The 26,208-nt window shown below is 41.0% G+C and overlaps 3 protein-coding genes across 14 annotated transcripts in view; 2 read left to right on the top strand and 1 right to left on the bottom strand.

The window, feature by feature from the left end:
• asap1b (ArfGAP with SH3 domain, ankyrin repeat and PH domain 1b) overlaps positions 1-3,806 on the top strand; it is a 60,732-nt gene extending 56,926 nt beyond the window's left edge. For all 12 annotated transcript variants that reach the window (XM_044177421.1, XM_044177427.1, XM_044177420.1 and 9 more), the window contains 5 exons: positions 436-514; positions 660-724; positions 808-1,355; positions 2,167-2,289; positions 2,452-3,806. In XM_044177421.1, coding sequence (XP_044033356.1) covers positions 436-514; positions 660-724; positions 808-1,355; positions 2,167-2,289; positions 2,452-2,526 — 890 coding nt within the window. In that variant the 3' untranslated portion in view covers positions 2,527-3,806. The remainder of the gene's footprint in view (positions 1-435; positions 515-659; positions 725-807; positions 1,356-2,166; positions 2,290-2,451) is intronic.
• Positions 3,807-4,773: 967 nt separating this feature from the next.
• Positions 4,774-7,291, bottom strand: si:dkey-37o8.1 (Elongation factor 1-alpha-like). The gene is made up of 7 exons (XM_044177435.1): positions 6,822-7,291; positions 6,551-6,730; positions 6,184-6,480; positions 5,964-6,114; positions 5,505-5,761; positions 5,196-5,430; positions 4,774-5,100 (listed from the first exon to the last, which is right to left on the bottom strand). Exons 1-7 carry the CDS (start codon positions 6,963-6,965, stop codon positions 4,991-4,993), a joined length of 1,374 nt encoding a protein of 457 aa, XP_044033370.1. The 5' UTR covers positions 6,966-7,291; the 3' UTR covers positions 4,774-4,990.
• A 1,415-nt stretch (positions 7,292-8,706) lies between these two features.
• The window catches only part of fam49bb (family with sequence similarity 49 member Bb), a 33,134-nt gene continuing 15,632 nt past the window's right edge, over positions 8,707-26,208 (top strand). The window contains exons 1-3 of the mRNA XM_044177436.1: positions 8,707-8,860; positions 8,960-9,030; positions 18,080-18,167. The gene's annotated coding sequence lies outside the window, so the exon portion shown is untranslated. The remainder of the gene's footprint in view (positions 8,861-8,959; positions 9,031-18,079; positions 18,168-26,208) is intronic.

The raw sequence follows: 26,208 nt of genomic DNA, 5'->3' as shown, positions 1-26,208 counted from the left end.
CTCCTGGTTAGTTAGAAAAAGAGTAAAATAAAAACTTTTAAAAGAAAAGTTATCTTGTAACCACCACTTGGAGACAGAAGAAAACACACCTCACTCATCTTACCTGCAATCTTGTGTCCCATATGTGTATAATGGGGTTATTTTTACTGTTGTTCCACTTTTATCATTTGTCCTCTGTGGTGTTTTGTGCATTCTGTGTTACACAGACAGCAACACCCAACCACTAATGATATGATGACACTTTATTGCACAACCTCAGTTTCCAAATAACACGGGTTCATGGAAAGCTCAGCCAGATGACGCCTCCCTCATTATTTTCTTTAACCATCACAGCATGTTAATTTATTTCCACATTTATATCAAATTAATCTCTCGCTTGGTGCTCTGTTATGGTGTCAAATAATCTGTTTGTGGTCATCAATGTCAATATTTTAGGAAGCGACTCCACCCCTCCTCCTGTCAGCAAGATGTCTCCTGTTTCTAACAAGTTTGAAGGGATTCCTCAGCAGCAAAGGTACCAAAAAAGGAAACCGCTGTGAAATGTGAAGCTTAATTGGCCTAAAATGTATTGCATCACTCACTATAATAAAATGTCTGAGGTACAAACATCTTCTTAGATTCTGTTTTTCATTTAACTTCATCTGAAAATCTTTTCCCAGCACTACTTCTAGCAACACAAAGTCTACACTTGGTCCAAGGGTTCTTCCCAAACTACCTCAAAAAGGTACAGTCTTGGTCCAGTTTTCATGTGAATGTTAGCTGTTGCATTGATGAAGTTATTAAGTAACTGTATGGTGCTCTCTCCAGTGGCATTGCGGAAGATCGACACCATACACCACCCGTCTATGGATAAGCCCAGCCTTCCTCCAGAGGTCTTCCAGAAGTCCCCGCCGGCAATCGACACCCCGCAGAAGGCTCCTCTGGCAGACAGGCCTCATCTGGGAGACCTGCCCCCCAAACCTCAGCCGTCTGAACTTCCTCCTAAACCTGGAGAGCTTCCTCCGAAGCCGCAGCTCTCTGACCTCCCTCCTAAACCTCAGCTGGGAGACCTCCCGCCCAAACCCCAGCTCAAAGACCTGCCTCCCAAGCCTCATCTCGCAGACATCCCCCCCAAACCTGGAACAGCCGAGTCCGCTCCCAGGCCGCCTGCTGGAGAGACGGTGCAAAGGCCTCAAACACAACCTCCACCTCCACCTCAACCTCAGCCTCAACCGCAGCCTCAACCTCAAGACTCACCGTCTCCTAATCAGCAAGCAAATATAGGGACCCCCCCCCAACAAGCTGCTGAAGACACCAATGGGACCCCGACAGGAACTGCAGAGACACCAGTGCCCCTCCCGAGGAAGATCAACACGGTATGAACATGCGTGTTTTTTCTCTCAAACATTTCCTCAAATGTTGTACTTGTTGAAGCATATTGGTCTTTTTCAGGGGTGATTTTATTAAACTGGTCTATAAATAAATAAAAATTACAGCCTGAGCAATACTGGATTTTTGAGGCTGATACCGATATCGATATTTGAAAAAGTTTTAAAAATGAAATTACGATATATTGGCCAATATATGTATTTTATTTTGCATAAACACATAACATAAACAAACATTCTTGATTTAAGATTGTTTGAATTAGTTTTTTTAAAGGACATTTTACAGTTGAAAAATAAACTTGTGAATACTCTCTAGTGGATATACTATAATGGAGACCCTGTTTCTAAATAACCTCAGACATATCTTTGACATCTCTGTACTGCAATTTTGTGTTACATTTATACTGATATATCTTAGATAAGCTAATATTGAAATATCCCGACCAATTAATTAATCTAGATCTTCTATAATGTGTGATACATGTAATGCATTATGCTATTTAAGACTTTTACATTGCTAATCAGCTGTTTAACATTCAGTTTGTAGCACTAAAGGTTTTTTTAACTTCTTCTGGAATCATTCTGGATTCTGGCCCTCCATTTTGATTGTATAGGTATTTCCTGAATTTTCAAAAGTATAATTTCTGAACCTGATGGTCACATAGAGAACAGACACTTTGCTCTTAGCTTTTATGTGATTTTGCTGTATTTTTGTTGCTTGATGGTCCTTTTTTCCCAGGTCAAACACAACAGAAGTTTTTGTTAACTATGATAGCAGTTTTGCTATTTGTGTGTCCAGGGGAAGAGCAAAGCCCGTCGGGTGAAGACGATCTATGACTGCCAGGCTGACAATGATGACGAACTGACTTTTGTTGAAGGAGAGGTGATCATAGTTACAGGAGAAGAGGACCAGGAGTGGTGGGTGAGTCCAGCTTCACTACGACACTCTGCAGCTTTTTACCTTTTGAATCACCAGGAATCCTAATTCCTGAAACATCTCAAATGCACAAAAAGCACTGGCTAACACTGAATGCTACATTATGCTCTTTTTCTCACATGCTCTCTTTACCCTTTATACTTCCAGATTGGGCACGTTGAAGGAGAGCCGGAAAGAAAAGGGGTGTTCCCCATGTCTTTTGTGCATATCCTGAGTGACTGACAGCCAGAAAGACTTGCACTACGCCTCTCCCTAAATTGGGAGGTCCTGTAAATAGCTATTAAAACGCCCCTTGTCACACGACAAGTGTTCTAAAGTGAAGAAAAAAAAACAACGAAGAAGAAACCCAAGAAGGCTCATCTAGCCATGGATGCCTCATCCATGCTGTACAAAGAATGTGTGTATTCTTCCTTTACCAGTATTAGCTTAACCCTATAGTACGGCTGTGACAAAGCCACTCTCAAAACCCTAGCACTTACCTGAAGTCTATGTTTATGCTGTTACTGTGTATATATGTATGTAAATATATATATTTGTGTGTGAGTGTATATACATGTTTTATTGTACAAAACATGTACCATTGCTCTCTCTACCTTCAGATTAAGCGTCAGGGCGGTAGAGTTTGAATTTTATCTGCATTAATTTTACTGGCCCTCAAGTAATTATCAGCTTATATTTCTGGAAAAAGGACAAATAAGAAATGGAATGTGAAATAGGTCATGTCACTATTTGTGTCTTGCATCCCTGTTTACCACCATAATTGACTGAAGAGGGAGGAGTCTCCCACTGATCTTCCAGAGATGAAAAGAATTTCATTAAATGTACTCCTTGTTCTTGCTTGCTTTGTGTGTACACGTATTATGGTTGTTTTACAGTATAGAAACCTGCTGCTACTGTGTGGTGGAATATCAAAGCCTGCGGTTCACTGTAGGTCACTAATTTACTCCTTGTTACACTGTTCACTGTATGTATGCTCTGTGTGTGAACTCAACGCCATCTCCACAGTCCTTTGACCTTTTCTGTGCATGGTGTAACAATGACTGGAATTGAGTGGAGTGCTGCATTCAAAGACGCTCACCTCAGGGTTTGAAGAGCCACTATTAATCAAGCAGGACTACACTAAGGGTATCCTGTTGTTAAAGCCACTATTAATGACAAGTGCGGGAAACTCCAGAGGACATCTTAGCAATAACTTGATTTTCTGATAGGCTAGAAATTTCACATTAACCTGTGTTCACAATTCAGTGTCTTGTAAAACCTCATGAGCTTGAAATTTTTTTTTTTTTTTTTTTTTAAGTTTGAGTCATGTAATATCATTCCATGTTACTAGATTCATTACATTTCCAGGTTTGCCTGTGAGCCAGAGATGTCCTTTAGAAGTGGACTTTGTAAAAGGCTGGAGAGCCAATGTATTTTCACCCAGTCCTCACTGACTTGCAGTTCTTCCCATGTTAAGGAACAAACCCATCAACCCATTGTATCATTAAAAGTGCTGTACTTCATCCCTGAGCCTGCTGTTTTGCTTTATAGCAATTATGCCATGTGGTTTCTACATCTGTTTGTTGGAATTTCAAAAACTGGCATTAGAGGGGAAAGTGCATTTCTAAGCAGCTTATCGCAGTTACTGTTACTCAAGATAAAGGAATAAAAGATAAATACCACTTTCATATGTCTGTTAAACATAACCAAGGCCAAGCAGTGGTGGATTGTAACTAAGTACATTTTATTCAAAAACTGTACACTTTTGTACACTGTAAAATTTTCAGGCACTTATTCAAATTGTATGCTACTTTATACTCCTGCAATACACTCAAGGGAAACTGCACCACTACATTTTACAGCCTTTACTTGTTTCATTTTAAGATTTAACATTTTGTCAAGTTATTATAGATTAAACTACACAACAGTAATATTAATACAACACTCAGGGGTAATGCTGCATAATGAATGCTTTCCCTTTTATTGCTGTACATAGCCTATATTTTGTTAATACTTGTATAAACATTTTAAATTCATGGCTTCCACTTGTAATGGAGTCATGTAAATTTGAGCGTGGCATATCGGCCCTTTTAATATGGGTTTGACATAACCTACCAGGTTTACAGTCTTTGAGGTATGACAACCGGTTGCTTCCAGCAGCTTCATATTTACCCAACAGGAATGAGTGGTATGTGGATGTTTAAATTTCAATGTTCAGCAGTTAAAATTGATATTTACATTTTATTATTTGCTTCCATAGGTATGTTTTATTTCCCCCCCAAAAAGGCAAACTGTTCCTATTAAAATAAAATAAAAAGGGGGTGACAAATCATGTTTAAGGCTGAACCTCTTGTTTCAAATCTTTACAAAACCTACCTTGCAGTGGTTCAACCAACTTTCAAAACTATTAAAAAAAAAAAACTGTTTAACATTTCCACATTAACTGCAGTTTTAAGGGGAAAAAATATAAAGACAAAGCTTCAAGACAAGTTCTTCCAAATAATTTTATTATCTCAACAGTTCACATTAACCAAACTTCACCATCCAATTCTACAACTTCTTTTGGATTTAATATATTCAACACAGGAATGCTAACTTTTAAGGCAACATAAATACTTTGTGTCACAACACAAATTGCAGCTTACTAAATAAAATAAAAAAATTCACAAAAGCAGCCATACCAGAATACCGGTAAACAAAAATTTGCTTATTTACACACTTGGGCTTTGTGTGGAGGTTTTGACCCATGGTCCTTCTCCACAGACTTGATGACACCTACAGCAACTGTCTGCTTCAGGTCTCTTGCTGCAAAGCGACCTGGGAAGCACAACAAAGTTAACTGTTAAACACTGCAGAAGTCAACATGGGTGAGATTTCTTGTACATTAAGACTCAAGTGGATTGCTGTTGTACCTAAAGGAGGGTATGTGAAGAAGCTCTCCACACACATGGGCTTGATGGGAACCAGTTTGACTGTAGCAGCATCTCCAGACATCAGTATCTGCGGCTGGTCCTCCAGTTTCTTGCCTGTGCGGCGGTCAACCTTCTCCTTCAGCTCAGCAAAGCGGCAGGTCACATGGGCGGTGTGGCAGTCCAGGACGGGAGAGTAGCCCGCTTTGACCTTCCCTGGATGGTTCAGGATGATCACCTAAAGACAGAAAGTCAGCACGGGGGGGGCAACTTACAAATTTAAGTTTCAATTTTTAACTCCGTTGAACCAACCTGAGCTTCAAAGCTGCTGACGTCTGATGGAGGATCCTGCTGGGCGTTGCCAGCCACATCTCCACGCCGCAGATTCTTGACAGCCACATTCTTAATGTTGAAGCCAACATTGTGTCCTGGCAGAGCCGTCTGCAGCCCTTGGTGATGCATCTCAATGGACTTTACCTCAGCAGTGAGCTTGGCAGGGGAGAACATCAGAGTCATGCCAGGTTTGAGAATGCCAGTTTCAATCTTACCCACTGGCACAGTCCCAATTCCTGAAGGACGAACAAAGAGCATTTGATTTTCAAGTCAACACCAGTTAGAATAAGTTTAAAGGCATTTTATCAGCTATCAAACACTCCCGTGCTTCCCCCACTTTAATGGAATCAATTGGAGCTAATCAATTCAGTTCAAAGGGTCGTAAATAGAGTCAGGGCAATTTTAAAATGACATGGTAGTGATTAAACTATTTTTAACCTCCAATTTTGTAGACGTCCTGCAGAGGTAATCGTAGGGGCTTGTTGATGGTGCGCACTGGCGGGTGAATGGAGTCCAGGACTTCTAGTAGAGTTCTCCCGCTTGTATTCCCTTCCCTTCGTCTGGCTTTCCAGCCTTGGAACCAGGGCATCTGTAGAGACATTCCTTTAGTACAAAAGTTATTGCATGTTATTTTAACTCCAAGTCACTCCATCATTACCTTCTGAGTTGCAGTGATCATGTTCTCCCCAGTCCAGCCTGAAATTGGAACAAAAGGCACAGCCGTGGAGTCGTAGCCAATCTTCTTGAGGAAGCCGCTGACGCCTCGCACCATCTCGTCAAAGCGTTTCTGGCTGTAAGGTGGTTCAGTCAGATCCATCTTGTTCACACAGACTATGATCTGCTTGACACCCAGAGTGTAAGCCAGTAAGGCGTGCTCTCTGGTCTGACCACTTCTTGATATACCAGCCTCATACTCTCCTTTAGCTGCAGAGACCACCAGGAGGGCAACATCAGCCTGAAATGACATATGTGAAAAAAATAGGAACTTCAGCATTCAGAAAGTAATGCACTTCTATGCTGCTTACCTGTGAAGTCCCTGTTATCATGTTTTTAATGAAGTCACGGTGGCCAGGAGCATCAATTATAGTCATGGTGTATTTTTGAGTGTTAAATTTCAGCAGTGAGATATCAATGGTGATTCCTCTCTCCCGCTCTGCTTTCAGCTTGTCCAGCACCCAAGCAAATTTGAAGGAACTCTTCCCCATCTGTAAAATCAAATACAATAAGTCTTACATAACATGTTAACATTTTGCAATCAAGTGTTTTATAGCAGGTTTTTTTTTTTTGCTTCCTTGCCTGTGCTGCAGCTTTCTCAAACTTCTCCAGTCTTCTCTGATCGACGCCACCACATTTGTAGACAAGGTGGCCGGTGGTGGTTGACTTGCCGCTGTCAACATGACCAATAATGACCACATTAACATGAGTCTTCTCTTTCGCCATGGTTGAACGGTGGGTTTGCTAAACCAAACACTTAACTGTAGGCTTCTACAGAAGAAATTACCACATTCACTCTTCTAAATTCTTCTATTATATGGATCTGACCAGCCTCTATGGAGTGATTTTATAAGCTCCACACAGGACACATAATTGAACACAGGTGTGCTGCTTAATTAGTGGCTGATGCATGTTTGATAAGTGCTGAACTTTGCTGAATATTTGACACTGTTAAATAGTAAAGTAGCTTGGACACCAAGAAAATTATATGCTCAAAAGCTAAAAGAATTCCTCACAAATGTTATTTTTGTGAGGCAGTGAGGGGCTTAAAGAAATGTTTCTGCTTGATCTTTCATCAGTGTGCTGCAACAGGCAGTTACAGTCAGTTGCCCTTTAAAGCCTACCACTATGGATCGCCTAATGATCTCAAATTACAACCAGGTGTGTCATTTGAAGATGGCAGTCTTTGAAGAGCCTTAATAAGTAAGCTCTCCCTATATATCAAAGAAACTATGATACAAAGCATAAAAGGAAAACAGGCAGGCAATAAACACATTTTTAATATCAGATACTGCTGATTGTAGAAGTTTAAATCCTGTTCCTGTGCCTATAAAATAGGAAAATGAGGAGCTAAATGAAGATAAGTCTTGCCATCACCGATGTATAATATACCTTTAGGAAGCTTTGCTTGTGGTGTAGTTAATGTTGAAATGAAGAAAATCATGTTCTTGTTGCAGGAGACGTAAAGTTTAATGAATGATTTGTCATTGCTGTACCACTGCAGATCATTTCAGACCATTTCAAATGGTAAGATATAATATGTCCTGAAAACCCTTATCATATCAGCTAATGAAATGTTGACTTGCGTACATATTGTGCAGCATAGCTGGTGACATTTTATTGTGGCATGTCCATGAAGTAATCTCAAGCCTTTCTTCAGGGGGAAAATGCCCTCTAATAAATATCTTTTCATCTTACAACACCAGAAATTACAAACGTATTAGATAAACTTTAAGTCTGTCTTTAAGTGAACAATCATGTGTCAGTTCAAAGAAAGATGGCTGCAAAATGTGCTAATGTTTACTAACTGCAAACTGTTGTATTTCTTTATTTCATATGGCTGAATAGATTTCTTTTTTCGCACTCTTTTTTTTTTAAACTTTAGTTCCTCTCATGCTTTTAATATTAAATTTAACCAAGAGCAAACACTTGTATGTGCCCTCTGCAGAAGCAAACTGCCTTGTCTGTCATACTCTGTGTCATAAGTATGTTTGAAGAGCTTTTCTGTCTCAGGTTGCTTTGAAAACTCATACATACACAATGATAGGCCTACATTCAGCGTATCAACGTGCTGATTGCTAGGGAACTAACACATTGTCCTAATTTGCATTCAACCTAATATAACTTCCCTTTGTAGGAGTGTTTGTAATATGAAGTCTTAATTAAAGTCTTAATTTAATGTTTAGCCCTTTTATCTTGATTCTTCCACACACCAATGCCAGTAATATCTTGACATAGATCATGAAAATAGCTGTTAAATTCCCCCAAAGTAATGTAAATTGATCCAGAGTTGTTTAAAGTGACTCTGGGGTCAAAGTGGAGGGTCAGATAGCACATTAGCGCCGCCTAGAGCTTGTTTTAGGATTAGCCTCCTGCTCGAGGACACTTCGGTAGAGTGAATAACCGTTGGACAACTTGTTCAATAACGGTCAACCTAGCTAAACGACTTCTAACGGTTAGCTAGAACTGCTAATTAAAGCCGCGGTGAGACATAATAGGCTAGGTCAGTTGTAATCCGGTGGAAGTCGCCGTTGAAGCACAGCAGCGGGTCTCGACTGACCGGGCGGGTCTATCTTTAGTTAGAGAAGGAAGGTGTGTAACTTCCCCCTCCGCGCTCAAAGGTGGGTCAAACCGAACTCCCCTCTCGTTTGACGGCCACAATGACGCTCAATAACTAACCCGGAAACAGCAACAGCAAATCGCTTTTCTTGTTCTTTCAGCCAGCCCGTTGCCACTGGCTTCTAGCGTGGTATCCAGACGTCGACTCCCGTGTTTCTCTACGAGCATCAAGGTAAAAGAGAATAAAATCACTACTTTATCTCGCCTTTTACTGTCTTCTCAACTAACTGCCGTTACTCTCCACCGGTTGCCATTCACTCTGGCTTGTTTTGAATGTTAAATTTTGTTCCTCGGAGGCAAAATTAATGATGAATCATAAACGTGTCCGGCGAAATCAAAACCCATGTATCGTCAAGTTACTGAAAAATTTCAATAGTGAAAAATATTTTTTGTAGATTTTTAGGTTACATCCTCGATGCACCGGTAACTTCCCCTTTCAGAACAACGGTGGGTTTCTCAAGGTAGACGTTAGGCTAGACTGCTAGCTAGATTTTCCCTTTATTTGGCCAGATGCATTGAATGTTGCATGCTCGACCAATATATTACTAATGCCAGGTTATCAGCTGTGTTTGGCCTCGTCTACACTATAGAGCCAGGTAATCTATACAGTTTAAAACTAACAGTATGGCTTGGATTAACACTGCTCGCTTACAGGCAGTAAATTATGCATCATTAAAGGAAGTACACACACTGACAGCTGGGACATGTTTAAAGCTGGTTTGTCTTTGATGATTTTCATTCTGATCAATGCATGACAAAAGGTTTCACACAGGTTTCTAAACTGTGGTCCTGGCAGTGGTGGAAAAAGTATTCAGTTCATTGACTTAAGTAAAAGTAGCACTAACATAATGTAAAAATACTCCTGAAGTCCTGAATTCAGAATTAAGCAAAATCTATTATTAATATGTCATTGGATTATTATTATTATTGTTGATAAGATCCAACCAGTAATTTATTGTTGTTGCTGGTCATGTTGGAGCTAATTTTAACTGTTTCATATACTGTTGGGTAATTTACTGCATGATAATGCATCAGATGTTTTATATGCGCTTTATAGGTTTCGCTATAGGTGCAATTTTTCCCTCTGAAATGTAGTATAAAGTTGCATGAAATGGAAATACTCAAGAACATGTACTTCAAAAGTACAGTACTCGAGTTAATGTTTTTTTGTTATATTCCACCACAGGGTCCTGGGATCTCCCTAATAACGTTTATTCTACGTTTATTCATTTGAAGATAGGTCACTGAACAGAGTTGGTTGTTTCAAGTTTTTCTCTTTGCATCAGTTGTTTGCACAACTCAACCATAGCATGCAAGTATATGTTATTTCTTTTCCGCCCAGTCACTGCATAGGTCCTGAAAATGGAAGTGAAACGTCCAGAAAGCCGGATTTGATGGCAAGTGCAACTTATGTTGTGGTTGTGATGCAACGTCTACATTAAATTGGTCTCAAAAGACTCACAGCCTCTGCTTGTGCAGATTAGGCCACATTTGCTACTCTGAGGCTAGTTAGGCAAGAACTGCAAGACTCTGAAATGATCCCTTGAAAGAAGAATGTTCAGGTCAAAAGTCACTACCTTTTTTAAGATGGCACAAGTCATTTTTGTTGGCTCTCAGCTAGAGTTTGGAGAGTCATCCATTAGTTCAGAGATTTAAGCTGGGGCCTTTACCTCTCCTCTTAATAGTGTGCTGCACTTTGTCAGTAAACCTGATTTACTGCAAGCCAGTGTAAAAAAAAAAAAAAAAAAAAAAAGTCTCAGTCCTTCATGACCAGTTTTACATGTGAAATAACATGCCTCCAGGTTATTTGAGTTGTTTTGAGCTTCCTCATATCAGCCACTGTACATTTTGAAAGAAGGAAGTGTCACCTTTCTCTCTACATTAGGGCATTTTCTTTACTAGATGGGCACACATTTCTGTTCTCATAGTTCAAGTCAGTGTAGATCTGCAAATATGAGCTGGTAAAGACATGATAAATACCTGAATTGTGCCACAGTTGTAGGACTGTGAGACATGGTACAACTTGCTGTATGTCTCATAATCTTTCTGCAAAGGTGTGGACAGATGGGATAATAGATGGAGTGACATTTGAGTGAGTTCAAAACTCAGTTAGTCTAGAGCTAACCCTTACTTATTTTTGATTAATGTTGCATGTAAAAGTCACAGCAGCAGTTACAAAGATTGCAAAAGTGAGAGGAAAGACTACTTGCGACAAGAAAGTGAAATCTGGTGTTGAGTTGCGTGTGTTCAGGAAGTTACCAGTGGGAGCTTTTTCTCACAACTTTGGCTTGTGAAACAAGCATGAAATGAGAATATGGCTCATTTGGCACAGCATATTCCCTCATAAATGCAGGTAGAGGCATGAAGGTGCATTTAGGCATCACCTTTCTGCAGCAACACTGTCATACAAAGCAACCATTAGAAGCCCTGAAGATTAGGAAAGGATTCTTTTTTCAGCTTTTACATGTTACTGTTTAGTTATAATCTGGCTGTAATCTTGTCATGGAGTCATACAGCTTTTGACTCCCAGTCTTTTTCTATGTGAGGATTATTGTTTACATTAGATAGGATTTATATCAGTGCTTTACATCAATGTTTGCATTATGGGTGCTTAAATAACAATAGCGACAGAATAGTCTCTCACAGTGCTAAAATAACGCAGATAAATTCAGCCAAATTTTCTATTAAACTATATCTCATTTTGACACACTGGGACTTTTAGTAGGAGCCACTGAACCTGTTAACCCCTTTAGGAAGCCCATGTGAGAGGACTCTCCACATACCTTCTCCAGCAAATGTATTTCCTAGTTTGGACAACTGTAGACACTGTAGCTGGGGTGATAACACAAGGGTAGAGTGAGTGTAATGGTAGTTAATTTTAATTATTAATTGTTTTTCCAGGAGTCCTCCCAAGGACCTTTTTAGGGCAGATCTACTTAGACGTTTTCATGTCACAGACTAGCAAACAGACCTGCATTCATAATTTTAGAGGAAAGATTTTGTTTATTTTTCTGAAGACTGTCCATACATTAATTAGGAAAAACAATAGACATTTTTGGACATTATCCCATTAGGACACTTTCTAGTGAATAAATTGTTGATTTCACTGGAATGTCATAAAGTCGCCAAGGGGTCCAGACCGCTCTTTGCAACCCACTCCCTTGAACACACCCAGTGTCACTGAGCTGCTGGCTTCAGGTTGGGTTACTTCAGTTATTCTCGGTATGAGGTTCACTCCGGCGGGAAGTGGATCCACTCACACTAAATGTCTCGTGTCGTTGAGTCATTGCTGTAAAATGTTCAGTTAATGTACCATTGTGTGGTTTTACTGTATTTTGACATTTCCTGCAGCCAACATGTGTTTATTTACCATACAGTGAGTGCCATAAATAGTTTAAAACGTTTGATCATAGCAGCTGGGTGACACCTTATGCCTTAAACCTGAAAATTATTTACTCTAGTGGGGATGTATGATTGATCCATTTAAGCTCCTCAAGCTTTGGTTTAAGTTTTTGTCGCTTTTTATTTAGTGCTCCTCTAGGTTGTTTTTGTGGTCTATGGTGGGTGGAAAACAATAACATGAGCAGTTGTGTCATGTAATGCAATCCACAGCCGCTTCAATAAAATAACAACAACCAACACCTCTCCTAAGCTATATTTTAGGATTCACCAATCTTTTACAGTACTGTTTGCATCGTATTGTCAGTGTTTACGTTTATTTTGTCCACCCCCTGTATTCCACATACTACAGGCAGCATGTTAAGTCAGGTGCTGCCGTCTTAGCTTTATGCAGAATAGAGCTGCATTGATCCTTTTCAATGGCATAATGCTGTCTGTTCAGTTATGTGGATTAACTTCCTCTGAGTGATTTGGCCTGTTCAGCATTCTGCTCTAACACCATTATCATGACATGGCTTAATCCAGGAGAGTTGGTCACTTTAGCATCATTTAATATCCGCAACACTTTCTATTGCTGTTTAAAAATGGTTTTATAGGCACTTGACATACAATTACAGTGTTTACTCACCATGTGGACAACTTGATTTAGTGTTGTGGAAATTGTGCCATTTGACAATTAATAATACAAAAGTCAGAGTTTGTCATGGACTTTTCTCTGCTAAGAGTAATCTAATTTGCCTCTTGAGTACACATAATTCTCCGTCTTCCATCGCTGTTGCATGTCTGCTCTTGTCCATAGTTGAAATGATGACATACTTGAGTCACTCAGTGGGAAAGGCTGACTGTGCCCCCCCTGTTTCTGCACACGGCTAAATTATTAGATAGCACATATCCCAAACAATGTCTTGATTTAATTTGCTAGTTTACAGTTTGCTTTAAAAGTCGTACCTGGTTTTAATGATCAGTGCATGTGTTTATTGAGCTTATGAAGAGTCTGTATATGAGGAAGCATCTAGTGCTGTTGCATTGTTACTGCTGTTAAGTCCGCAAACAGATTTATTTAATAGTTTGTTGATTAACACATGCTGACTGTTTTGCTTTAAAATGAGCAGAGAACGATGGTCTGGAGCCATGGAGGTTTGTCTTTGTAGCCTTTGGCGGCGGCGATAATATACTTTTGATGTGTCTCTGATGTGTATGAGTCAGTGTGTGTGCCAGTTTCTGATCTGCAGCTCTGGCTGTGCTGGTAGACTCGAGCAGTCATCTTAACTTTCTCACATCCGTCCTGTGATGTTGGCTTATCTGAAGCCCTAAGCATACACATAATGAGAAGAGAGAGCTATCGCATATCTTTTTATTTTTCTCCTGCAGGCAGGCCATCCAAACGCCTCCAACGGGATGCTTTCATTTGTTGCTCCCTGTGTGCAGCAGCAGCAGCATCTTCAAAGTAAATGTGGGGAAAAAAGAAAAGTGGACTTTACATAGAATCTCTCAACATAAGGCTATAAATAACTTGGCCCACTCAAAGGGAAAAAAGCTGTCACTTTGTGTGCCCTTACCCCCACACCTTTCACACATGCACAAAAACCCTCAAGGCTCAGATTTGAGCAAATCTCAAGAAGGTACAGTAGAGATCAGGATCTGTCAGAGATTTTCTCCTTTGACAGCCACTCAAAGCAGTTAAAGAATTATTAGATTGTCCTGCTGTATTACAAAAAATTCTGATCATATCAAATCATTAAAAGGGGAAAAAATGTGCTTTCTACCCTGGTGGTGACGCCGATTATTTTATTACAGTATGTTAAACCAGGCAGGCATGAGATCCTCATGTGGCCGCCTACATGTCAGTGGACACATACAGCAGGGGAGTTGCCACAGATGGCAAATCAGCATGCTAGAAATTCAGTATTTGCATGAAACTGTTGCCGTGCTGCCCCCGCACCAAACCTTCATCCTCACATAGTGTTAAAACTGTTAAATAAACCTGTAAACCTAAAATATGTCCCATCCTGATATACAGTACATATGTCACATAGGCCTACTTTATGTAGTTCAATATACTCTGCTACTTAATTTCTACTCTGTTTTATCATGATAACATTACTCTTTTGGTCAAAGCTGTAGAAACCTGGGCCGAAGGAGGAGAACTTACCCACTAATACCCACAAATATGCACTTTTACATTGTATATACAGTACATAGGGCTCATTATTTGGGGGTTTTATTTTTCAGAAAAAATTGGAAGCTATCAATGTTTATTTTTAAATGTTGATATCCAAATCAAAATTGGCTTATTAAAGATATTTGCAGTGCAAACATTCTGTAATTAAATCATTTTTAATTACATTGAGGGACTCTTTCACATAATCAGCAGCTCATTTGCATTTTCTTCACCAAAAATATAATGTCTATCTCTGGTTAATTGCACTCTGTAATATTGGTGTGTTATCTTTTTTTAGCTACGCTAGTAGTCGGTCTATTGGTTGGTCGGGCCACCACTTTGGTCCAGACTGAGGATGAATACTGCTGACTTTGGTGATCCCCTGACTTTTCCTCTAACGCCACCATGAGGTTGACATTTGTGGTTTTGAGTGAAATAATTCAACAACTATTGGATGGATTGGCATGAAATTTGGTACAGATATCCAGGTCACCCTCAGGATGAATTGTAATAACTTGGGCAATCCCTTCACTTTTCATCCAGAAACAACATCAGGTCAAACTGTCCAACACTTTATGACGAAATACTAATTTTTCTATCATTTCTATCAGCCTCAGCTTTTATGTTTAAGGCTAATGAGCAAACGTTGGCATGCTAATATGTTAAAGTAAGAAGGTGAACATGGTAGACATTATATCTCTCTGCTTAACAGCTGCTTCTTACAAAAAGCTCCTACAGGATGTAATGATCAAGATAGTAGTAATAGTAATGACAAACTTGTATGCCAGGGTCTGGTTGCATGATTGATTGTAATTGCCTGGTATTTTTGAATCCAGCTGAGATGAATGAGCCCTCAACGAGTCATTTGCTTTGACATTTCAGCTCGAGGATTTCCAGTCCATATAACCGATCTGTGGAGGTTTTCTTAATGAAATGATTTTCCGCAGGGGCTCGGCTGTGCTCTGCGGGCTTCAGTAACTTCAGTAACAGTCGATATCCCTCCTCAACCCTCAGCTCTCGCTCACCAGTAGGGAAAGGGGAATACAAGTCGTCATGGCAACTTGAGTGTTAATGCAAGTTTTATTCAGTGGTGTTGAAACACCATAAGGACTGATTTTTATCCCAGTGTCACTTGCTTCAGTTCGGTCCTGACTGGTCCTCTCATACACACACATATTGAGAGTACTGTATATTATGTATGTGTGTGGACAAGCTCCACATATAGATCCTATTGATTGCCTCAGTGGCTAGCTCTATAGCAAATAGAGCACATGTTTAGCTGTCTGCAGCACACACAGTTTACAGCAGGCCCACACATGTTAGCCCACATTTATTGACCCCTTCATGTGGTGGAGTAAATTACCCCCCTCCCCCCCCAAAAAATGTACTTGGTATGTTGACTTATTGCTGCTACAAACTGAAGATGTGAGAGCACAGATTAAAATGTGTCTTTGCCCTTCTGAACTGTGTGTTACCCTTTTTTTGATAGCAAAATTGTTGAGATGTTGCAGCCTCATGAAACACCCCGCGTAGACAAAACTTTCAAACCCAGTTCTGGTATGTAGCTACTGTACACTTCTCTGGAATTCTCCGGAAGTGACAAATCAAAACAAGGAAATAAGTCTTAAACGGCAGGAAGTGAACGTTTAGTTCAGAGAAAACTACACTTGAGCAGCATTTGTTTGATTGCCTCTGACCCTGTGGGAATAAAGCAATACTGCACCAGTTATGTTGCTTTGTAGTATTTCGTAAGTTTTCTGTCATGTGATTTTTTTTTTTTTAAGGGAATTGAATTTCAGATTTTTCAAACCTTAACTTGCTGCCATTACTCATCTCCTCCCATGACTTGGTCCTATTTAAATGACTCCTTTTGAAATTTTTGTTAGGAAAAAGAACTCCTCATGTGATGAGTGGATGCCTCCGAGGTAACACTGAACCACCCACAGTGACACTGGTTAACTGGGCTGTAGTTTTCCCCCTGGATTTAATTGTTGCTTGAAGGGATGAGCAAATCACTACATACACACACATGATCTCATCATGTGGGTCTTTTACCACAGAAGCACTGATGTGAATGACTGTATAAGTCACAAACCTGATGGTTTGAATAGCACAGTAGTGATGTTTGTCATTTGCTGCAGTCTTGTTAATAATTAAAAATGTAAAGGAGATTATGTAAAGGAATTATACACAGCGTTTTTTCTCACTGTTATAAAGACTTTATCCAATACTCATGGTTTGTGACTAAATGATCCTGTTTCCTGAAATGCTAATGTACTTCTCCACAGTACTGTTACTCCAATAAGCTCGTGCTCATTCAAGGGATGATTTGACCTTATGTTGTGGCCCCCAGCAGTAGGCATTATGTATACCTGGCTCCCATGATGCCCTGCAAGAGATGTCACCCAGAATGTCCCCTGTAACATGTCTGCTCTATTGAATTAGGAGCAAGTTGCGGTCAGTTTGAATGAAGGGAAAGCCTCTGTCAGAACAAGAGATAAGAAGAGAGACTGTTACATTTTCATTTTCAGCATCTAGTCGACTTCTTGCTTTTAGTTTTGTAGTTTGCCCATTTCACAGTGTCTTTATTCAATCGTGTTTGCATCCCTAGACATCTCTTGCCCACAGCTCACGCACTCTTGTGGGTTTGAAGTTTCAGGGTTTGAAGTCTGATCACATTCATGCATGACCAACACCGCTGCTATTGCAGTGCATTTGTATGCACGCTGGCGAAGAGAGAAGTGCCTTGGTCCTAATGGTCTCACAGTCTATTGAGCTTGTGGGCTGCACAACTTGTGAAACGAGCTTGTGGCTTTCAGAGAGTGTGTTGAATCCTAAAACTAAGGAGTCTCTTGTCTGAAACTAGATGTGTTTTTAGATGAATGATGTTTCGATCACAAACTAACTTTTTTTTTTTTATTTGATTTTTCAAGATCTTAAGCCTTGAGTGAATGAAAAGATGTAAATGTGAGCTGGATTGAGTTGAGTGTGTTGTAGAGCGTTTACAGGAGGTAGCAGGGAGCCTTGTACAAAACCTGAAGTGAATCAGAGGAAGTGTTGCACAATAGGAAGTGGTGTGTTGTTGTTTTTTATGTGCATCTTTTTGTTCCATGTTTTATAAAAACTCCGCAATTAGCTCATGTTTCACAAGGAAGGTAGGACATAAGAACAGCCCTGTTATTGCATACTTAATATGGTATCTCTAGTCTTTCTGGTCATGTTCCCTTTTTGTGTGATTTTAGTGTGTTATCACATCACTCAGTTTAAAAGGGAACTTATAGTAAGAAGGCATGAATGTTGTTACATGCAGTCTTTTGTAATGGTGTATGACCAGTATGTATGTAGAGTGCACCAGTTGTGTTCAAGTGTAATTTGATCCACTAAAAATGCACAAAAGAAAGCAGTCTTTCAGGTGTTTTAGGTAAATGAGACGAAATGGCAATTTTCAATTACCTTTTTTTTTTTCTTTTTCTCAAATTTGTGTGTTTTTAAGAAATTCTGAATTTTATCTAAAGAAGGCTTCATTTTGCCTAATGATGCCACAGGTTCTCTCTAGCTGTCAGTGTTTACATTAGACCCTGAAATCGTCTTTTTGTCAGGCCCTAGATTGTTATACCTTTGTTTAAGGTTGATGTTTTGTGACTGTTGACCTGTGTTTCAGAGGCTGACCTCTGCTGGAGGACTGTGACCCGGGGCCACCTGCCAGGCCGGGCCTCCCTGCTCCTGACAGTCAGACAGCTCCACTGCTGGTAAGTCCTCGTACCAAGTCACACATGTAAGATTGGAGAACGCTTGCTTTTAAAGGATTGGTTTAATTGCAATTAATAATTATTTTCCATATTGAGTAATACACAGATTATTTTCTTAATTAATCAGTTAATTGTTTGGCATACTTAATGTGAGAAAAGGCCCAACAACAGTAGAAAACCGAAGATTTTTGAAGCTAACACGAGGCATCAGCAATCGCAGTTTTTGAGAAAAAGAGGGAATTTTGCAGTAAAAAGACTCTTTGGTTGATACACACTTAATATGGCTAACTCAGACTGCTGAAGCCTCATATTGGCTTTGGTTGAACTTTTTTGTCCATGTCCATGAAAAGACCAGTAACTCTTTCAATGTACATGTGGGCATGTTAGTATTGTTTAAAGACAGACTTAAAAAAAACAAAAACAACCTATCCTTTAATTCCCCCTTCCGAGTCAATGCAAAGTTTGATCGTTTCTCATACTTTAAGCTTTAATTCTCCACTCCAGATTACCATCTGCATATCTGCTGTTATTTGTTTACATGTCTATTTATATCTATTCAAGGATATAACTCATATCAGATCCTAATTTGAATTGACCGCAATGCTTGAAAAGCAGGTTGTTGAGAATAGCGAGGCAAAATACTATACGTCACGCTTGTTGGTGAACCTGCATTTCTCCCATTGTTTCAAACCAGTATGGATCATGGTGATACTGAAGGACTTTGAATGAATAGAGGCATTTCTCTAAATGGCAGTTGAGTCATTTACCACGTTTTCTTTCAACTGGTGGTAATTTCCATGCAAATGTGGATAGGTAGGAGGAAAAATCTTGTTGTCTCAATTACTTTTCATAAACATTTCCAGAGTTCAGAAAATGCAGCTCCTTCAGTTTTCAAACTAGAAAAATAGATACATGTCACATTATTTTAGGGGGAAAAATGTAACTAGGACACTGTCGGCTTCAGTTTGAATGTAACATTACATTGCTCTCTATGGACATTGTGCCTCAGCCGGCACAGAATCGAACCCAGAACTGTCCCTCCTGTGTCTCTTCAACCCCTACACTCTGAATTTAACAAAGGAAAATAACAGTCACTTAAAAAAATCATCATTTAAAAACTGTAAAGATCCTATCAGCTTCAAGATTTATTGACAGTTTCTCTCTTCTGAAAATCTTCCTGCACGTTTTAGCCTCTAGCTTTAGGTTGTTGGGTGGAAGAAGAAGCACGCTCTCTTAGATAAACTCCTCATGTAATCACCCATGACAATAAAATTACAGCTTGCAACTTTTTTGGCAACCATCACCTTATCTTATTTAGGTTTATGATTTAAAAATTAAATTTTCTAACTGTAGTAGTAGCTTGGGTGCACTGATACAGAGTAGACATATCATTATGTAAGACCGCCTGTGGTGCACCTATGCCTATTATAGTCTTAATGTGCCGTGCTGTGGGTGTATGTGTAATGCTGGCTCAGGAAATGAAGTGCATTGTGGGCCATAAAAAGGAGTTGAGTAATGTAGGTGCTCCCAGCTTCCTGCCCCCCCGCCCAAGGCCAGAGCGTTTATGTAACTACAGGGCGCAGGGTCACTGCCCAGCGTCTGCTCACACGACAAACTGGCAGCTCTCACTGGCATGTGACTCACTAATTCTTGTTCAAGTACATCTGACATGTTTTTTTTTTTGTTTTTTTTTAATAGTTGGTTACTTGCTTTAATCTCACAGATGACCTACATGTTCCTCATTTTAGACCAGTATATTTTCGAGTTTTAGTGCCGGTTTTTACTCTTGTTTCTTGCTCGGATTTTCCTTCACAGCAAAAGGAACTATTTTTTGCTCTCAGGTTGTCTTCCTTCACCTCACCCTGTTACACCTCCCATAATTTCTCCCCTGCTTGCATGTCTGCCCATGCCTTTTGTATTTTCATCCGTGTCTCCTTGGAGATTGTTACCATGACACACAGCTATGATTCGATTGGCTAAGCTCTGTTGCTGGAATGCTGTGTCATTTTGACAGCTAAGCCTCAGGTGTGTGTGTGTGTGTGTGTGTGTGTGTGTGTGTGTGCGCGCTAACAAGCCACACACACACGACAAGCTGCAGTGGTGCCCTAGTAAGACTCACATCCATTCACTAAAATAGCCTGAATGGCAAGCTATTTTAGTTAGCATGCAGTATACAACCCTGTGGTAGTACAGGGGAGCAGTGGACGTGTTGCATTATGAATGGGGATGAGTTAATGCAGCAGGCTGAGTTTGGATGGATTAGCCTTACTAAGCCATGGGGAGGTGTGGTAAAGTAGCCTGAGGTGAAGCTTTTCTCGGCTGTCCTGTTGCTATGATCATAATTGGGCCAATACTGCCCCCAGCTGGTGAAGCCTAGTAGTGTTATAACTGTGTAGATGATGGATTGTGCACAGAAAATATAGATTTTTGTAAGCTCAAGAATTGGGGATTACCCAACTCACTGCATTGTCTGTTATTTTGTTTAGAATAACAGCAAGTATGCCATTAAATACTCTACTAATACTACTACTTAAAACTAATTTGATCAACTATGAGAAGGCATGCTAAAATAGTCATAAGTGTTTTTATTTACAGGGGAAATGTCAGTTGCTCCACTCTTGACTCAGCATATGGGAGATGCTCCAGCCCCTCTCAACCCCACCCGCCTCACAGGTCATTTGAGATGATATGTCTGAGTGGTTGTAATATGTAGAGTGGCTTGTTATGTCAGCTAAAAGCTCCCAGCTTCTCCTCGGTTATCTATTATTTACGCCACTGGAGGGCTGACACTGTGTAACTTCCTGCCCAGGTTCCCTCGAGGAGCACGTCCGGCTGCTGTCATTCCTCTGCAGACATACGTGTTAGGAAGCCTCAATGTCTGGCAGATTAGTATGAAACATGGCATTAACATTTAGTCTGCAGAAATGTCACTTTAATTTTATGTATATTACCAGATGAGCACCTACCCTGAAATGGCTGCATGTGAACACTGGAGGGTGCTCTTACATCAGGCATCAGTGATGCTTCTCATCCCAGGAAACTGACATGTTGCCTTGAGTTAGAAATTCGTTTCCTTTGCTACTATTTTTTGCAAAAAAAAGGAATAATTCTCTGCAAAGATGTTTCATTGTAACTGCTGCCATTTGTCATTTGCATTTGTAAATATTTGCATAAGCATTCCTGTAGCTGGCATGTGATGGCAAAAAGGCCTGGGAGTGGTCTTCACCATCATTTAACTTCTTGTGTGCATAACTGTTATCATCCTCCAGGTGGCACTCTTCTCTTACTGAATGAAAATGCTGGTGCTCTTCAATCTGACACTCATCCTTCCAAAACCTCCACTGTGCCCCACCCAAAATCCTCTTAGAGCAATACTGAGCAGGAAAAAATATTTAAGGTGATGCTCCACTGTATTTCTTTATTTCAAACCAGGCTTTAATTTGTCTCAGCAACCACTTATGTAAGGCATGATGCCGCTGAATGCTCAGGAGTGTTGACAGAGTAAGATTTAAGAATGCAGTGACGTCGGTGAGTCACTGTCAGAGGTCAGTCGAGTAATGATGGTTCGGGGCTGTTTTTAACAGAGAATGGGAGATCTGTGTTTGAATGGGTTTGGGAGGCAGCTGCCCTGAAGGAGGTGCTGCTTAGACCGACAACAGTGAGTCAATATGCCCCCCTTAATGATTTCCTAACACATCCTAGGAAGGAGTCAGAGGACTCTCAAGGGCAGGGTGGGGAGGGCTTCTTCTGAGGCAGATGTTCAGCGGATGGAGCAGAGAAGCAGAGAAGAGTTCACACAAATACCACAAACTGGTTTTACAGCTCTTAGGACTCTTTGGATGTGGAACAGCATCATCATTGATGATCACATAGGCCCCTTTTTTCAGTTAAATTGATTGATCTGAAATTAACATCAGCCCAGGCTGTCAGCATCTCTCTGTGTTTTGATGGTATAAAGTGTTGTATTGAAGTGTTGACTGAAGAGCGGCGCTAAGAGCCTCTTCATACAGCTCAATTTCAATGGAGCCATCCTTTTAGCTGACTCTTGTGTATGTGCCTGTTACCATAGTTTCCAACTTTCAGGTGCTGTCCAAAGAGAGGGGCTTAGCCGAGGATGAGGCGCTCCCACTTTCATCCTCCTCTGATCTGCTTCTTTGGACAAACGGCTGGATTCATGTGTTCATTTTCATTCATGCTAATTGGGTTCATCACGGCTGCAGTGATTTGATGCAGGAGGCTTTATAGGAGTTGTTTTTAGGGAGGGAATATTTCTAGCTGCCTTGTGTGATCGCAGGAGTGAGATGAGACAGCTGATACTGGATGTTATCTCAAATATCGCCATCAGTTGTAATGATTCAGTCCTCCTGTGAGGTTTGTTTTGATTTGCCAGAATCTGGGTGAGGGGGGCATTAGCTGATGTTTATGTGCAAGCAACAATACAGAGGCGTGGCTACGAGGTAATTGAGTTCACCCCCATAAACAAACAAATGGCAGGACCCCCCCCCCCTTTTTTTTTTTTTTTTTTTTTGCCCCATAAGCCATTTTTAGTCAGCTGGATAGGATTGGCAAGAGATGATCTGGGGTGAGGAGAAGTCGAGTGGGGAGGAGGAAGGAGGGGGGACGCATGCCAGCCCCATTTGGGAAGTGCTCCCCCATTTTCTGCCTGTCGAATCGGGGCAGTGTCAGCGAACTCCGGCGGGTCCAAGTCTGGTCGAGTGGGCTAATGCGATGTGGCGTGTCACCCGGGGAATCTAGGTCAAGTTTAAAGCTGCCTGGCTCTGCCTGCCTCTGCTGCAGTGTGACGCTTCACAATCCCTCCCCTTCCACACACGCAATAATATTCAGCACACATCGTTACCGACATTAAAAAAATGAGATATGCATTTTCCTTTCTAGACCCACATAATCTCAGACATAAACACACATACATACTGCTGCCTCTGCCCATCCTCCACACCCCAGGCAAGCTCTCAGCCTCTCCACGGCAGAACCCATGTGACTCTCTGCGCCCAGTTGGGGAGGGGAGGGCGTTGTTTTTCCTCCATAGTAAAGCAGCAGGGCACGTGGATCCTCATGCTGCAGCCGAGTAGTGGAATGTCAGCACTATCCCTCCCTTACGTTAGCTAGCCATCAGCCCCCGAGCTGTTTGTGTAGGCCGCTGCCGCAGTGCTCGGTTTCAGCTGTGCCCTGCTTCTTGGTGTGCTTATTAAAGGGGAGGCACAGAGCTGGGAGACGTTAAAAGGCAGTGCCATCCAGAGGTCAGGGTGCTGCATGGGTGTGGCACTGTTTTGGTGTCTTTACCAAAATAAGCTTCAACCTCTCTGCACCATCTGCAGTCAGCAGATATTTGGGATGTTGATTTTTGCTAGTATATATCCAACATTTTGACATTTTATTGATATATTTTCAGTTATAGCAAAGTGACAATGTATCCTCATATTCAGATGAAATTAGAATGTAATAATTAGTTCATATTCATTAGTATATGATTTAATTTTCCATTATTATTATTATTCTTTAAATTGATCATAATAATGTGAATTTGCTGAGCTTCACAGAAAAAAAAAAAATCTAATCACATTAAATCAAGTGCTCAGTAGTGGAATTAAATATTTCTCCGTCGTCTCCAGTTGACTTTACTCCCTGACTAATCGGCTGTTTTTGGCGCATTACCTCATCTGTATTAATATATTCATGTGCTTTCAAGTCTTACTACTACTGTACTCGCTCCTCACCTAGAGCTCGCCTCTGATTGGCTGCAGCAATGTTTTCAATGGCACCAAATTTTTTTTGACTCCATGGATACAGTGAGCTGTTGGGTAGATCAGCTCAGCCAATTGGAGAGCTGCGCGGGCTCCTGCTTGTCAGATTCTGCCCCTGGCCTTAGAAGCAGCCCTCCCTCCCTCACTGTGAGCACGCGATGGCTCAGTGGGGGGGTTCAAAACAACAACAAGGCTGTCGTCGGGCTCTCTGTGGTGCCCAGGACATGCCAGCACTACTGGGTACTACTACAGCCACTGAGGGAGGGGGGGCTTCAATTCCTCAATCTCTGTCTGATACAGTATCTGTGTACTCTCAGCCAGCACTTCATCCTCTCACTTCTCTCTAACTATGCTATCACTAAGCAACCAGTTACTCACAGTAACACATATTGTTTTAAATGGATTTTTTAAAGGGACGGTTGTCCTCATATGAAGTCCATATAAGTTGCAAAATTAGGGCTGGGTTATAAATTCAGGTTTATGTAATCTGTAAATTCTTCTGAAATTTGAGTGGAAGAGTAAGATACAAAAAAGCTGTAAAATGTACAAATTTAATCTGCTCTTTTTCTAGTACACTTGAACATTCTCTGTTTGACTTTGTAATGCAGCCACGCAAATCCCCCCGTCCTTAAAATGACCTCATTTCAAGCAGCACAAGGGAACAGAGCTGGGCCTACAAGGCTGCCAGCACCTGCGTTGAAGCGCTGCGAACCCTGGCAGCTCTGCCAGCCAGCCAGTTGGTCGGCCTCAGCCTGTGAGCGGCTGAAAGGTGGCAGTAGAGGACCAGCGGAGGCCTGGCGATGATGGGCAGTGCCCGCATCATCCAGCAGGGTGAGGTCAGTGACAGCTCTCATCCCTTCGGAGGCTGGATCAGGTGCTGCTTTCCGACAGCCAGTGAGGTGCCGGCGCTGGCACAGTCAGACATTCAGGTCACATTAGTGGAGGGTAATAAGACGAGGCTGGACAAGGCAGGTGGGTCTTTGCAGGTGGTCACTGGGTCGACTGAGTGACTATCAGTAGTTTAGGGGCTTTTGAAGTAAATAAAAGTAAAAAATACATTTCATCAGAGTTAAAAAGAAACTGTCCTGGTTGCAAGCTGCTGCTGCTGAGTAAATTGCATTGGCTGTAAATGAACAAAAGTGAAATTCTCACTAAATATTTAATTGACAGCATTTATTAATAGACCACATTAAAGTCAAAAGTAGGGCTGCAACTAACATTAATTTTCATTATCAATTAATCACAATGCTGATTCACTCTACCAATCCTTCGATTAGTCATTTAGTATATAAAATGTCCAAGGTGACATCCTTAAATGTCTTGTTTTGTCCGAAGAACAATCCAAACCCGAAGTTATTCAGTTTGCTGTCATAGAAGTCTAAGAAAACCAGCAAATATTCACATTTAAGAAGCTGAAACCAGAGAATTTTTGGCCTTTTTGCTTAAAAACTTCACGATTAATCGATAATCAAAATAGTTGCAGATTAATCTTTTGTCGATCAATTCATTGTTTCGGCTCTAGTTGAGGATATTTTTGTTTCTTCAGACTCACTCAGTCTGTTGTGACAGAGTGAACCTGAGGAAGCATTAACATGTCAAAGGTGTTGCTCCCTCCTTTGACATTAAGGTCTATTGATAGATGTGTCGATCGAGTACCTGGTTACAAGGGAGGTAATTTCAGAAAATCTTGTGTACTCAAACTCAATAGTCGTGTAAAAATGTCCATTCATCACTAATATTTTCTCTGTTAAAGCAAGGACATGACCCACTGCTAGGTTTTCAAGATGCCCACCCCCACCTCACCCTCCCGCTGCATCTCATGCATTTTAAAACCACTCCATCTTAACCCTCTGCTCGTGACTGCTGAGTGTGTACTTTGCTCTGTCGCAGCACCTCCCTGTCTCCCTGCATTACGTGTGTTGGCATGATTTGCCCTGTCACCACCGGCCCTCACTCAGTCACTTCGGCTTTTCACCTGTCGATTATCTCAGCTGACATCTGCCTGCCGAAGTTTAACTTCGTCATTGTTCTGCATTGACCCTCCTTCCGTCCTCTCAGAGTACATCCTGTCCGTCTCCACTCTGTCACCAAGGGTTAAATCTGTCTCCGTTGATGGAGCCTGCCACTGTTTCTTTTTACAAACTGCCACAGATCTCTGACTTTTCATATGTCTGTTGACCTTTGCTTCTGAGAAAGATGGGCTCTGTGCTTTCTAGGAGTGAGAGGAAGACCAGAGATGTGCAAGGCTGTCACTTCTCATTGCACAAGTCACAGTTGAG

Source organism: Siniperca chuatsi, linkage group LG19, assembly GCF_020085105.1.
Source record: "Siniperca chuatsi isolate FFG_IHB_CAS linkage group LG19, ASM2008510v1, whole genome shotgun sequence".
Taxonomy (NCBI): Eukaryota; Metazoa; Chordata; class Actinopteri; order Centrarchiformes; family Sinipercidae; genus Siniperca; species Siniperca chuatsi.
The sequence above is the reverse complement of the archived record's forward strand: the minus strand, read 5'-3'. Positions and strand labels throughout refer to the sequence as shown.

Coding starts and splice junctions, on each gene's coding strand:
- si:dkey-37o8.1 (XM_044177435.1), bottom strand. CDS start 6,965: ATGGCGAAAGAGAAGACTCATGTTAATGTGGTCATTATTGGTCATGTT. Junction 6,481..6,550: donor TGATAACAGGGACTTCACAG/GTAAGCAGCATA, acceptor ATGTCATTTCAG/GCTGATGTTGCCCTCCTGGT. Junction 5,431..5,504: donor TCAGCAGCTTTGAAGCTCAG/GTTGGTTCAACG, acceptor TTCTGTCTTTAG/GTGATCATCCTGAACCATCC.